The sequence below is a fragment of the Cantharellus anzutake genome, assembly GCF_015039405.1.
Source record: "Cantharellus anzutake strain C23 chromosome Unknown EI90scaffold_7, whole genome shotgun sequence".
NCBI classification, from domain to species: domain Eukaryota; kingdom Fungi; phylum Basidiomycota; class Agaricomycetes; order Cantharellales; family Hydnaceae; genus Cantharellus; species Cantharellus anzutake.
In genome coordinates this window covers 1,469,476-1,483,062 of record NW_024066957.1, presented here as the reverse complement: position 1 = coordinate 1,483,062, position 13,587 = coordinate 1,469,476, and the positions used below count along the sequence as shown (strand labels likewise).

General features: G+C 49.3%; 4 protein-coding genes across 4 annotated transcripts; 1 reads left to right on the top strand and 3 right to left on the bottom strand.

The window, feature by feature from the left end:
- The first annotated feature begins 1,250 nt into the window (after nt 1–1,250).
- On the top strand, nt 1,251–5,216 carry EI90DRAFT_3040336 (uncharacterized protein). Its single transcript, XM_039059011.1, has 10 exons — nt 1,251–1,729; nt 1,785–2,384; nt 2,429–2,589; nt 2,625–3,044; nt 3,142–3,190; nt 3,223–3,368; nt 3,446–3,946; nt 3,970–4,007; nt 4,064–4,305; nt 4,332–5,216. The coding sequence occupies exons 1-10, from the start codon at nt 1,682–1,684 to the stop codon at nt 4,770–4,772; spliced, it is 2,646 nt and encodes an 881-aa protein (XP_038920986.1). The 5' UTR covers nt 1,251–1,681; the 3' UTR covers nt 4,773–5,216.
- A 542-nt stretch (nt 5,217–5,758) lies between these two features.
- On the bottom strand, nt 5,759–7,116 carry EI90DRAFT_2908569 (uncharacterized protein; the record flags this gene model as incomplete). Its single annotated transcript, XM_039054337.1, has 7 exons — nt 5,759–5,928; nt 5,997–6,111; nt 6,165–6,202; nt 6,254–6,671; nt 6,756–6,896; nt 6,963–6,985; nt 7,047–7,116. The coding sequence occupies 7 exons, from the start codon at nt 7,114–7,116 to the stop codon at nt 5,759–5,761; spliced, it is 975 nt and encodes a 324-aa protein (XP_038920985.1).
- A 104-nt stretch (nt 7,117–7,220) lies between these two features.
- EI90DRAFT_2459781 (histidine biosynthesis trifunctional-protein) lies at nt 7,221–10,518 on the bottom strand. The gene is made up of 4 exons (XM_039053060.1): nt 8,217–10,518; nt 7,804–8,159; nt 7,512–7,750; nt 7,221–7,449 (listed from the first exon to the last, which is right to left on the bottom strand). The coding sequence occupies exons 1-3, from the start codon at nt 10,233–10,235 to the stop codon at nt 7,531–7,533; spliced, it is 2,595 nt and encodes an 864-aa protein (XP_038920984.1). The 5' UTR covers nt 10,236–10,518; the 3' UTR covers nt 7,221–7,449; nt 7,512–7,530.
- Nucleotides 10,254–13,445, bottom strand: EI90DRAFT_2991046 (VID27 cytoplasmic protein-domain-containing protein). Its single transcript, XM_039056110.1, has 13 exons — nt 13,302–13,445; nt 13,228–13,248; nt 13,080–13,170; nt 12,898–13,016; nt 12,581–12,836; nt 12,256–12,515; nt 12,123–12,202; nt 11,772–12,063; nt 11,529–11,713; nt 10,856–11,481; nt 10,680–10,799; nt 10,565–10,619; nt 10,254–10,511 (listed from the first exon to the last, which is right to left on the bottom strand). Exons 1-13 carry the CDS (start codon nt 13,411–13,413, stop codon nt 10,407–10,409), a joined length of 2,322 nt encoding a protein of 773 aa, XP_038920983.1. The 5' UTR covers nt 13,414–13,445; the 3' UTR covers nt 10,254–10,406.
- Nucleotides 13,446–13,587: the final 142 nt, after the last annotated feature.

Genomic DNA, 13,587 nt, shown 5'->3' with positions numbered 1-13,587 from the left:
CGTCTCGCGTTGCCAGAGCCGATTGGGTGACTGCCTTCCGGTGCAAAGAAATGGGTAATCAGTCGCAAGAGTGAAGGATGATGTCAGAACGCACTGCGCCTACTCAGATGTGGGGAGATGACACAGTTCGGGTGATCGGGAAGTGATGACGACGATATTAATGTGTAACGCGCTTTGGGCTGAATCCAGTGCATCATAGACCGACGCCAGACACAGGACAGACCTGCAGGTCGCTTGGACGCGTTCTGAGCAGGTAGCATTGCATTTTGAGGGGGGCGCTGAGGGTGGAATTTTCAAAAAGGCAGAGTTGAGCAGGCGGCCCTCGGACCAAACGTTGGATGACACGCGCATGTTCTTACAGATGGATCCGGTTATCTGCGAATTCGGTTGTAGCTCTGGAGATATCCGTAGCTTCTAATGTGTCCAGGGATAGCGATGATCTAGGTTGAGTTTCGATCTAATCCACAGATTAGCGGATGACCTGCGGGTTCGATGGATAATCCCGCGGGTTTTATGATGTGATTGTGCGCAACTTGATTAGCATCAGCACAAAACTCATTTATCCATTTTTATCCTGCTCTGTAACAACCATGCAAGCAGCGGCCTCACTGCGGCAATTTCCCGATCGTCGAGAAGCTGAAGCTCTCCTCAGAGTAATGAAATACATAATGACCAATGTCGAGATTGCGCTCCACAAGGGCAGGACCTCTCCTGGCTGTACAATAACATTGAACTGTAATACTACCAAAGGAAAATTGCTCATTTGAAATATGGTCCGCCACCGCATTATCTGCGGATTCAGATCTATAACCGCCAGATACGGTGTCCATTATCCCAACCCTCAAAAATCCGCATCAAATCCGATCCGATCCGATCCGCTAGGAGCCCTATCATCAAGCGTGTTGCAACGATTCGGTGAAAGGTAGATGCGCCAAACGGAGGTTTCCGTTTTTCCCTCAGTTGAGTGGACCTAACTTCTTCCCTTCTGTCCCTGATCCAACTGTAATGGTAGATGAGCATCAGGGGCTCGCTTATCTTGAGACGCGTTACATTTGGATCTAATTTGGATCTTGGATGCCACTCTAGAACTCGCAGGGCACCGCAAACCCCCAAAGTTGAATTGAGATCATAGATTGATCGATATCGATCTTTACATAGTGTGAATCGAAATCGAACAATGCTTCACAGCGGCCGCCCGCTCGGCGCTATTTATTACAGCAAGGGATAAAACCAATCGGCGCGTCCAATTTTGGATGAGCGAAGAAGTCAGTTGACTATTTAGGAAAGTAGTTGGACGATCACATGACCGCTTGGAACGCTTTGTCACTTGCTGTAACTGTCAGTGCAGCTTCTTGTGCACTTTTGTGTCTGTGATTTACCTCACGACTACGAGAGCATGCGATGTTGCGATGATCGCTACTGGCATGCGCAATGTTTTAGAAGGTTTCGCCTACAACGGTCTTTGCGTCGGATATTTTGTTGCGAGTGTGCTCATCGGCGGTTGCAGGATTTATGTCAGTGGGCACGCGTCCAGAAGCTGACCTGATTGATAATTAGTTAAGCTCTTGAGCGCTATTGAATCTTAGGGGCCCTCAGGAGTTTGTCCCACATACATAAACCCTTACAGTTCGACTGAGGAACCTCTGGACGAACTTCCCTCATTCTCCTCAGAGCTTCTTCTATGGGTACAAAGCTTAGATACTTAGTCACTGGGGGTCATGGATTCATTGTACGTCCTAAGGATTGCAGCAAGTTGATAAACTCAATTGGTCCTTTCACGAAAGGGATCCCATGTTGCCCGGGAGCTAAAGAAACGGGATCACTACGTTCGAATCGCTGACATTTCGCCAACCTGTGGACTACCCGGAGAGCTATGCGATGAATTCTTCCTTGTGGACCTTTGCGATCTTGATCAATGCCGACGAGCAGTGCGGGATGTTGATTGCGTTCTCCATTTTGCTGCTCTCACGGGAGGTGACATGCGTATGATGCATGCGTCGGATGAAGGGAGAATCTATATCCTCAACCACATCGCTACCTTTAATCTCCTCCGCGCTTGCAACGAACAAGGGAGACTCTCAAAGTTTCTTTTCGCCTCGTCAATTTGCGTATACCCACAGGTTTCGCATGGAAAAGAGAACGGATATGTCTTTCCCGCCGAAACCGATGTCCAACATCATCCCATCTCTCCCCAAGGTCTATGTGGCCTCGAAAAATTCAACTCCGAATCACTGGTGCGAAATTTTCGTTGGGAATCGTACGCTGAAGCTCCTACCCTTCACATTGCGCGTTTCCACGACGTTTATGGGCCCAACGGCACCTGGTTTGGCGGGAGAGAAAAGACTCCCACAGCCTTCTTACGCAAAGTGGCCCTGGCAAGACTCGTGGCCAAACTCCTAGCATCGAACTTTGGAGTGATGGTTCTGAGAGGAGTTTTCTTTATATCGATGACGCTGTCGACGCAGTCATGCGGCTACTTGATTCCAAGTGCAGCGATCCGATAAACATTAGATCAGAACGAACGGTATCAACCAAGGAACTCGCCTCTATCGCCCTAAAATCGGTAAACACCAGTGGGTCGGACGCTAAGTTTACATCTGATCCCCCGAAGACGTTGACGTTAGAACCCGGACTTCTGATACTGCGTTGGCGGAGAAAGTACTTGGATGGAGACCTCGTATTTCTCTGGAAGAAGGAATGGAGAGAACGTGCCGTTCGATCGAAGCGGGGATGGAAAGATTCTTGGCAGAGCTCCCCGACGAAAAACGGGAGGGTCAACTTGAACTCTGGAAGCATGGTAAAGTCGAAGACTTGCGATCCAACCCTATTAGTTTTGCCTTGTTGCTCCCAATGACATCAAGAAAATCTTCCTCGCCCGACGATTGCTTAGATTCGCTTAAACGGTTTGCCCGTTCCGTTGTCGACACCACGTGGCGAGACACGCACAGTTACAGCAACACCTCGTTCAAGACCAAAATATACCTTGGTATCGACAGTGACGACAACTCCTTGCTTCTAGGATCTGCGGAATCGAAACTAGAGCCGTATTGCGCTCTGTGGGATTAACGGACATTGTTTTGATAAATTCGATCCATCCCATGGCCGTCACGGTGTCCACGACGTTTGGTGGGATCTTGCAAGGAGGGCCTGGCAAGATGGAGTCGATTATTTCATACTTCTTCGTGATGATGTTGAGTTACTGGACGAAGGTGGATGAGGAAGGCTCACCAATGTTTCCTCGATCTTTCAGCCACTCGCGGTCTTCCTCATGGAGTTGGATGCGTTGCATTTACGGATACCACGTTCCCTGGGATGCCAACTTTTCCGATCATCCATCGCTACCATCTGGACGCCTTCGATAGCAAACGGTTGTTCCCGAAATCTTTGTCAACCAAGATGGAGGCCTTTTTCTATTCCAGCTCTATCGTCGCTTCGGGGTCAACAGAATAATGCCCTCCCGAATATCAAGCAGGATCGGTGGGGAAGGGTCAGCTCGAGATTCTCAAGCCTCTGCGACACATTGGACATTCCAAACACTCGAAGTAGCGAGTGACGTGTTGGTCAAGGATTTGGCTGCCAAAGGGTTCAAGGATGCCCGGATAAGCACCATCGATGTCATCGTTCCCTCGTTCCGTGTGAACTTGAGCCTTCTCGACAACATTCTGGGAATCCGATCGAGCGATACTTGCTCCGTGAACTTCATCATCATCATCGACGCTCCCAACTCCCCTTGGATCGATAGACTCCTTACCAGACACGGACATCGGTCGGATGTCCGGATAAGGATCAACGAACGTAACGTTGGGGCAAGCGCTTCAAGGAATCGCGGTCTGTCGGAGTCCGCAGCGGAGTGGATTCTTTTCTTAGATGATGACGTGATTCCTGAGCCAGATATACTCTGTAATTTGGAACGTCAGATCCGCGTACATCCTCAAGCAGCCGGATTGTTGGCTTATCTCACCTTCCAAGTCCCAACTCGATTTTTACCATGGCAATGCATTATTCTGGTATCACCTACTTTTGGGATATCGCGAGAAATTGGACGGGGAGATCCCTTGGGGAGTTACAGCGAATCTTGCGGTTAGGCGAGTGAATGGCGGGTCTGACTTCGATCTTAGGTTCCCGCGCACCGGTGGCGGGGAAGATGTGGACTTTTGTGTCAGACATCGTCAGGCTTCGAAGGCCACTGGGGGTGTCGGGTTCCTTGGTGCACGCGACGTCGTTGTTACCCATCCCTGGTGGTCTGGGGGATCTCGCTCGTATCGACATTTCTTCGGATGGACGCGTGGGGACAGTGCATTGATCGTCATGTATCCTTCTTTGTCATACAGGGATGTGCCGACTTTGCAGAGATTCTTCTTGCTGCTTCTGCTGGAACGATTGTGGGGTTGCTCGGGGTCGTTCTCCCATGTTTATCCCTTCTTTCCCACTTTTCCCTTGCTCTCCTTGTCTCATCAATGGCGGCAAACATCTTCCACGATTTCTTCCGTCACCTCTGGACAGAAAGGGGTCGCATACGACTTCCAGGGATTCAACCTAATGGCTTTAGATGGTGCATCGCGATATTGGAGAGCTCGATCATTCGCAGAGTTTGCGAGGTTGGACACCTGGTAGGAAAATTGGAACGGAGAGAGTTTAGGAGCGTTTTTAAAAGATTCGATTGGTTCATTCAACTTCCAGGGCGTAAGGACAAGGAGTTGGCGCGCAGGAACTCGGTGGAGCGCTTCATCCTCACCGTGTTGCTCATGACCGTTTACCTCGGCCACCGCTGAGCGGAAGTGATTGCCAGTTCAAAAGTTCTTTAGACTATATATATATATGTGCGATCGATTTTCAGAATGCTTTCCCTACGATAGATTCAATGATTACATGGTTTACCCATGCATGATGGCATTTGAACCAAATTGCAAAGCAATTAGCTCTTTGCGCATCGTGATGATATCAAGAATCGAATCCCCTTTTAGTCGACTGTGGGAGGATGTTGAATAGGGCCGGCTTGCACATGTTATTGTGTGCTGGGGGTGCTTTCTGTATACTGTGACTGCGTTGCCTTTGGATTGTGGGATTGGCTGCGTCAGCCAATAAAGCTGAGCTCTTTAGTCTTGCCGTAGCTAGCTGTATTGGCCCATCAGCAAAACTAAGGTTGATACGGGTCCCTAGCAACCCCTAACATGCCGACCATTTCCTGCCTCGGGTGGAAATGCCCTATATATGCTTAATTTCGGTACAGGCTAGCTGTACATACGGGAGATTGAAGAGGAAAGAAAGCCTCTCTGATATAAGACGAAATGTCAGACTAGCGATGTTATCGCTCAGTCCCGTTGTACGTGAACTAGAAATATATTGAAAAGTAATCACCTAGCGATGTTGTCGCTGGTGTACGAATATTAGATACACGTTTTATGAAAGATGAACAAGATGTAACCAACACACCTCAGTCCCGTTGTACGTGAACTGAGGAAAGGTTGGGTTGTCCAAAAATTGTTCTTTTATAGTCAGGCGCTATGAATGCGCAGGGATGTCACCAAGAAAGGCAATAGGTGTAAATCTAGACGCCACACGACTCAACATCACCAAACGTGAGTTGGTCATAGCGTACACCATAGTACCAAGAATTCTAACATCTGATGCTGGTCGTCAGCTTGGGGATTGCCGCCAAAATATTACTTGTCAGCCAACTACAATTTTTACGACGAAAAGCACAGTAGTATGATACATGATGATTTTACAAAAATGTAGCAATGCGGTACCGCGTCTTTTACTCAAGCTTCTTCTTGAGAATGTCTTTGAGGGTGACAGCGTCGGCCGCAAACTTGAGAATACCCTCGTGAAGTTTATCGAATGCCATCTGATCGGCCAGGAGTGACCAGCGGAACTCGGGCTCGTTCTCGATGTAGGAGACCTTCGGTATTGGGTCTGCCTTAGCAGCTGTTGTCGTAACAGGGGGCACACGTCATCACCTGGAGAGCGACTCGCTACGGTAAAAACCGGCTCACCAGCTTCTGCATTAAGCTTCTTAGGAACGGGCGCAGCCGAATTCTTCAGCTCCTCCAGCAAATTAGGGCTAATGGTTAGGAAATCAACGCCAGCAAGGGCTCTGATTTCTCCAACCTGGCAGTAGATTAGAAGCGATAACTTTAGCCAGACACAGTTATTTTACTCACATTACGGAAAGAAGCACCCATAACGATGGTGCGGTAGCCTAATGAGGGGATAAAAAGGCGAAAAAAAAGATTATGCTCCATTTGCTTACCGTATTGCTTGTAGTAATTGAAGATCTTCTTAACGCTGATAACACCAGGATCGTCATCGCCCTCGTAGTTCTTTCCCGTGTTCTTCTTGTACCAGTCAAGGATTCGGCCGACGAATGGCGAAATTAAGGTGACACCGGCTTCGGCAGCAGCTACCGCCTGCGCGAAACCGAAGAGAAGGGTCAGGTTGCAGTGAATCTGGTGATCGCGCTCGAGTTCTCGAGCGGCTTGGATACCCTCCCAAGTGGAAGCAATCTTGATGAGGATACGCTCCTTTGGGATGCCGATACTGTCATAGAGCTTGATGAGCTCGAGAGCTTTCTTCTTTGTTGCCTCCTTATCGAAGGAAAGACGAGCGTCGACCTCGGTCGAAACACGTCCAGGGATGATTTTGAGAATCTCTTTGCCGAACTCGACGAGCTGGGCGATATCCAAAAATAATATTATGAAGGATTCCGTTAGGCCCGCACGGACAAGAGCAGATCGACGAGTGTTTTCACGCACCAAGCGGTCCAAAGCAAGGTTAGCCTGGGTGTCGAGATCTCCACCTGTCTCCTTTGCGTACTTGATGGCAAAATCGATAAGATTTTGGTAATTTGGCTTGTTGGCAGCAGCCAGAATGAGCGATGGATTTGTCGTGGCATCCTGACCGCAAAGCAAGGCCAGAGGTGCGAAACTGTTAAATCATATTGCTAAGCTCGGGGGGCGTACCTGTGGCTTATAGACGCCGATCGCTGTACACGTTCGTCAGCAAGGTGACCGATCCAATGACGTCGGAAAATCATCTCAACTTACACTCAAAGTCTCCAGAATCGGAGACAACGACGGTGCCAGTGGCTTTCAGAGCATCCAATGAAGTAGTCATCCTCTCAGGAAAAGTGGTTGGGGAGAGAAGGTGTGTAGGTTCGGAGCTGGAAATTTATGGTGTAGTATTTACACCATAGTGTGGGAACTTCCGGCTCAGATGACCGCATACATTCGCACACCGAACGCTCATGCAAAAACACACTTAGCCTCACTCATCGCCTCTGGGAGCGCGCTACCCTCAGCTCATTCGCGATAGTCTAAGAGCAGCGTAGACCCGCGACTCGAAATAACCATCTCCCCAATAAATCAATTTGATTCTTAATTACACGTACACCAATGACTCCGCCACATATACACACGCTTTAGGACGGAGAAATACAATCCCACCCACCTGATGTAAGACCAATCAGTGATACAGCAAGCAGTCAGCGAGATGACCCTCATATCACTCACCTTAAGATCCAGAATTACATCACCCCTGTAACCTCACCCGAACCGCATTAGCATGAGCTGATAGTCCCTCGCACTCCGCGAGCGTCACAACCACCGGCCCCAGCTTCTGAAGCCCTTCCTGTGTAATTTCTTGCGAAGTAATGTGCTTTTGGAACGACTGGAGATTGACGCCGCTGAATTGCCGAGCATAACCATTTGTCGGGAGGGTGTGATTGGTGCCTGAGGCATAGTCACCACAACTGAGGCTCGGAATTAGCATGGGGAGTTGTTTGCAGGATTAAGGACAGCCCACCTCTCTGGGGTGAATGGCCCGACGAACACGCTCCCTGCATTCTCAACCTTTTTTAGCACGTCTCGGGCGTTTTCCAAGTGCAAGATCAGATGCTCCGGAGCATAATCATTTGAGAAGCCGATAGCTTGCTCAAGTGACGATGTCGAAACGATGACGCTCTTCGCGATCGACTCTCGAACAATATCCACACGTGGGAGGGCCTTCGCTTGTTTATCTACTTCGGCTTCAATCTCGGCAAGGCGTGACGGGGTCAGGTTGACGGCAACGAGGACCACTTGTGAATCAACTCCATGTTCAGCCTGAGATAGGAGGTCAGCCGCGACGTAAGCCGGATTGCCCGTCCAATCCGATATGACCTGTCCCACTGAAGGTTTGAACTTGGGTCATGAGCGAAGCACTGACGGGATACTCACAAGAACCTCCGAGGGGCCTGCTGGCATATCGATAGAAACAAGTGCGTCTGTGTCATTCTGTACCAACATCTTCGCCGCAGTGACCCACTGATTCCCTGGCCCCAAGATCTTGTCAACCTTCGGCACAGTTTTAGTCCCATACGCCATGGCTGAAACAGCCTGTGCCCCTCCCGCCTTCAGAATCGTCGATGACCCAACGAGCTGCGCAACATACATCACCTCTGGGGCAATGCTGCCATCGGGACGTGGTGGGGTTGCAATGACGATCTCCCTGCACCCTGCCACTTGAGCCGGAACACCTAGCATGAGTGCCGTCGAAGGCAAAATAGCGGTACCTCCGGGAACATATAGGCCAACGCGTGCAATAGGGCGTGCGAAGCGAGAGCAAACGACACCTGGCGTGGTCTCCACTGTCAGAGTAGCCTTTTCTTGTTGGGCCTGATGGAAGGTCAGGATGTTTTGATATGCGATATCAATGGCGTTTTTGACATCATGTGGAAGAATGATAGACTCCTGGGGGAAGGGCGGTTTAATCACGGTTGATGTCAACTCTGCCTTGTCGAATTTCGTGGTGAATTCAAGGAGAGCAGCATCCCCCCTATTCCGGACTTCCGAAACAATCGGCTTCACTTTTTCTATCATCTCGTCAGACTTCAACACCGGCCTCTTCAGAAGCTGAAGTCGTGAATCCTTATCGAGGCCGTCGAGATTCGCAAATTTCATCCGGATAAGGTCAGAACCCGTTGTCGACCTGGAGGGCGCTGACGACACCTCCAGCGCGGGAATCTCCCGAGAGATGGCGTTGAGGTACTGTGGCTTTACATTTCCTGGTCTGCGGGTGACTTTCCTAGCTTTTCTATCGAGTGCCTCCTCGATGTCGACGAGATTGACGTTTTTCGAAATGCAATAGGTCAAAACGAAATAAAGGAGGTCTGCAGCCTCGAACGCCACATCCTGCTGCGACTTTGCGGCGATAAGCTCGTCAGCTTCTTCCCGGATTTTTGCTGCCAATAGCACAGAGTCGTCAAAAAGCCGACGAGTATAGGAACCTGGGACGGCTGTGGCTCTCCGGGAGTGAATCGTAGATTGTAATGCGGAGAAACCCCGAAATTCTCCAAAGCAGCTCGCTGACCCTGTATGACAGAATCCTGATCCGTGCTGTATGACACTAAATTCCAACGAGTCGTGATCACAGTCGGCACGAATCGAGATCACGTCCTGCGTCGCTCCTGATGTGTCCCCTTTCCTCCATAATCCATGCTTTCGGCTCTGATAGACTCCCTTCCCGGTGATAATGGACTCACGGACCGACTCAGCTGACGAATATACTAACCCAAGGCTTGTACCCGAACGATCGTACGCAGACACAACGGTAGGGAATAAACCGTCTGGGCGGTCAGAAGAGACAGGAGCCAAAAAGGCATCCCCTACATTGATATGGGTCTGGGTGGTTTGGGATAGCGTAAGTTGTGAGGTCGGGATGACGATCGTGATGGACTGTTTGGACAGTTCGCGTATGGTGCTAGGAAGAGGTGGAGAGTCCGATTCAAGGTAAACGTAAAGATCTAGTCCAGAGAAGAACCTCTTGATGGCCGAGAGATCGAACTCGCTTTGGGCTGTTCGCAATAGAAGTCCAGATATCCCACTTCGAATGGTGTCCGTGATGGTACTAGTAGTCATCGGATCCAAATACAAGAGCAACTTTTCTTTGGGTAAGATATTTATGCATAACTTTACGAGAGCCAGGGGCAAGATCGCTTTTTCTGCTCCATCATTAAGCCAGGACGTCACGTCGTCGACTGTGAAAGACCCCAAATCGTTTGAATCGGCGAGAACAAAATATTTCGAAGTTGGAAGATCAATCGAGAGATTCGATGATAGAACGACGACGGGTGCTACCCTGCCGGCAGCAATAAGCAGATCCTCGTCTACGTTGTCGTTCAACGATAAAAAAGAAAGCATCGAAACCCGACAATATATGGATCGAGAATTGAAGACACGTGATGCTGCATCGATCATGTGGGAAAGAATCGTTTTCGGGAATAACGGAATTTGATTGGTACAGTGAAGTACAAATTTGAGACGGCGAACACAGAGATTATACGATAGGTAGGTAAGACATCTTACTGCATATGCGAGCGGGTGACAAACGACCCAATAAACGAAGAATACGATACTGACAATCACGCATTATTTGCGCGGGCGTGTTCGAGCGGGAGAAGCCAAGCTCTGGCGCGTAGGTTTCTTCAGTTGCCTCTTATCAACCATCAACACATTATTCTCTAATGCCACGACCTGTCAAGCTTTAGGTTAGTACCGGCTGAGCTGAACAGATTGTTGTGACATACAATATCTGTGTCGTCTCCGAAACGGAAGCTGTCGGCAACCACGTTGTCCGCATGTCTGGACGTTCGGGATGAGTGGACATGATGCGGAAGCCGGGACCACTAATTGTAAACTCACTGCTTGATCTCGTACCTGTCCTTCAACCCCTTCTTAACACGGTTAAAGTCCCACGCAATAACGTACGGCCCAGAGGAAGTCACGATCGTATTCTCAACTTGATCAGGGCCCGTATTAAACCTGTATTAGGTTATCATGAGAATCGACGTGTAATGAACAAGATTATCAGTACCGACCTGGCCGCTGTGAACGAGATTTCTCCCATATATGCAACATGTTGAGGCATCAGGGCCAAAGTTTTCGCTACTGGCTTCTTGTCCGCTGGGAAACTCCTATCGAACCCAAGCTGCCCTTCGAATTTTCCATCTTTGATGGTGCAGTCGAAAACCAACAGTACAGTTTTGGTTGTCGCCACGACCCATCGGCCGTCCGCCGTGACATCAACTCCAATAATTGGATCTCCCATTCCCGGCAGTGCAGTTTTCGCATTTTTACCGATTTTGTCGAAAAATCTGAAGTCCCCTTTTGTAGATGCAACAACAACTTTCCCTAGTTGAGTGGTCGCCAACGAGGAGAACTTGGCTTTCGTGGCGTATTGCTTGTACTCCGAATCGACAAGCTTGTTCCCACTCACACGTGGGTCAACCCTGAACAAACCATTTCCAGAGGCACCGACGAAGGTCTGCTCGTGCGTAGTCGGGGCGAATTTTGAGGTTGGTGCCATGTGCTCAACAGGAACATCCTCATGGATCTTCCACTCCTCCACGATTTCACCGCGCTCTCCGAGATCAAGCCGATAGACAGTGCTTCTGTCATTAGGGTTCATGACAAGCATGGATTTATCTTGATCATGAAGCATAATCTGGGCGAGATGAGATCCTGCGACGGCCCAAGCGCCCAGCAGCTCACCTTGTCCGGATTGAAATGCTTTCCTTTCGAAGTTTTAATTCCTGTCATGGTTGTGCTATAGTGTATACCGTCTGCCGTGCTGAACACCCCAATCTTGTTTCCCCTGACAACAAATGCTCGATCTTTGTTGTGTCCAACAACCAGGTTAGAGTTTTTACCCCCATCCTCAGGGGCTCCAGCGTCAGCTGTAAAGACCACCATGTTCCAGAAGCCATTGAAAGATCCACATTCCAGGATACTTACCTCTGAGAGCGTCATCCACCTCGTCCTTCTCGTCGTCAGACGTCGCTTCTGATTCCTCATCCTCATCCTCAGCCGACGCCATCTCCACATCTTCATTAGCCCATACAGCCACAGCATATTCCTGGTCTTCGCGGACAGCTTTTTCCCAAGGTATACCATTCTTGACTTCCCAAAGGGAGCGAGCAAACTGTGACTGGAAGCGATCGAAAGCCTCGCGCTCTTCGAATTTCAGGCACCAATTATCGAACCACCCTTCACCGCCCCGTTGCTGCCACATGAAACCGAGTATATCCTGAAAATGCATAGAACTAAGTCGATGACTGCCCGCAAGGTTGTAAAGGAAGGAAGAACCTTTGCCCATCTGGCATTTAAATCTGGGAGCACTTGGTGTGCTAGGATGGACAGATCCCCTTGGATAGCCTCAATCCAATCTTGGAAATGGGTGAATACATCGGTGTGATCGGATGACAAACTTTTGCCTCACAGTCAAAAGGCCCGTTTTGGTGTTTCGTAATTGTTGCCTGAACGCTAAGCTCCACCACTTCAAACTGCTCCCCATCGAGGTTCCACAAGTATAAGCCTGCCTCCTCTGATACGAGTGGTGGGTCGTCGTTCGGGTTGGTGCTGCGAACCGACATAGTGGATGCTCTTGGCTTCTTGCCCTTGTTCACTGGAACGGCAACTTTCTGGGAAGCTGACGGCTCTTGTTCGACAAGTCTTTCATCTTCATCATCTGGTTTATCCCTTGAAACCCCCCGAAGCATATTTCGACCATCTAATGTGAGAAGGAACCTGATTGAACTCACAACTTTGTAAGCGCGCGCATCTGTGCCACGGGAATTCCTGTACTGGACTTATTGAACTTTCGCTCATACATAGCTTGTAGTATTGTAACATCGATGAAATCCTTTGTTGCCTTATTCATGTTGGAATCTGCGACGTACTCGAACCTGTCGTCTGGATCGTTCGTCTCGGTATCACGCCACGAGAGCGCGTAACAGCCCTCCGTCTGGGTGATATTAAAATCAAGAGCGGGATCAATGAGGAATGAGTGATCATCCTGAGCTAAGGAGAAAAGTAATCAAATGAATCGCGTCTCGCGCCAATTTTATCCAGCGGTACTGACCGTCTTCTTCATCCTCATCGAGAATCGCCTCTTCCCCTTCTTCACAAACGCGTGATACAGCTATCTGAAAATGGAAGGGGGTCGCAGTTTTGCTAATGGTGAACATGGCTCTAGGGTATCTACATGAGTCATGAATTTGAGTCAGTTGGAACGGCCCAGACTTCAAGATGTTGATAACGCACATGCATTGACGGGCGCCTCTTAAGCGGTCTTTTCGTGTGAGATAAAATTCTCCAGACTCAATCTTCGCAAGCTCGGTCCGCTGGGATTCGCCTGCATACACAATTCGCTGTTACTCCAGGATCGAGCAAGATGGTGCAAGCTGCTTACCCCATCCCATCTGATTTAGGACTTTCAGACATGAATAAATACACTGTTAAGATCGACTGGATAGGCTTTCTTACTATTTAGCACTGCGAACATTGTGGAGTGGTCGAGGTAAGAAGGTCTAAGTTGGATCCGGAGCCGAAAAAGGAAGGCTTCGGACAACCTCGTTGCCTGAGGCCTCTGGAACATAACTTTATAAGTTAATCCGCGGTGTCTGTTTGGAATAGCGCTGCCTTCTATGGTGCTGGGCGATGAGGGGGAATTCACTCTTAGTTGCTCCAAACTGGTGACACCGCACCCTGCTATTGCATGGTCCTCAGCTTGGGAAGCTAGGGAGGATGGTATTATATTAAGCACTATGTC

Coding starts and splice junctions, on each gene's coding strand:
- EI90DRAFT_3040336 (XM_039059011.1), top strand. CDS start 1,682: ATGGGTACAAAGCTTAGATACTTAGTCACTGGGGGTCATGGATTCATT. Junction 2,590..2,624: donor ACCAGTGGGTCGGACGCTAA/GTTTACATCTGA, acceptor CGTTGACGTTAG/AACCCGGACTTCTGATACTG. Junction 4,008..4,063: donor CATGGCAATGCATTATTCTG/GTATCACCTACT, acceptor TCCCTTGGGGAG/TTACAGCGAATCTTGCGGTT.
- EI90DRAFT_2459781 (XM_039053060.1), bottom strand. CDS start 10,235: ATGATCGATGCAGCATCACGTGTCTTCAATTCTCGATCCATATATTGT. Junction 8,160..8,216: donor CAGGCCCCTCGGAGGTTCTT/GTGAGTATCCCG, acceptor TCAGTGGGACAG/GTCATATCGGATTGGACGGG. Junction 7,751..7,803: donor GGGCCATTCACCCCAGAGAG/GTGGGCTGTCCT, acceptor TCCGAGCCTCAG/TTGTGGTGACTATGCCTCAG.
- EI90DRAFT_2991046 (XM_039056110.1), bottom strand. CDS start 13,413: ATGTTCCAGAGGCCTCAGGCAACGAGGTTGTCCGAAGCCTTCCTTTTT. Junction 13,249..13,301: donor AATGTTCGCAGTGCTAAATA/GTAAGAAAGCCT, acceptor CATGTCTGAAAG/TCCTAAATCAGATGGGATGG. Junction 12,516..12,580: donor CAGATGCGCGCGCTTACAAA/GTTGTGAGTTCA, acceptor GGGGGTTTCAAG/GGATAAACCAGATGATGAAG.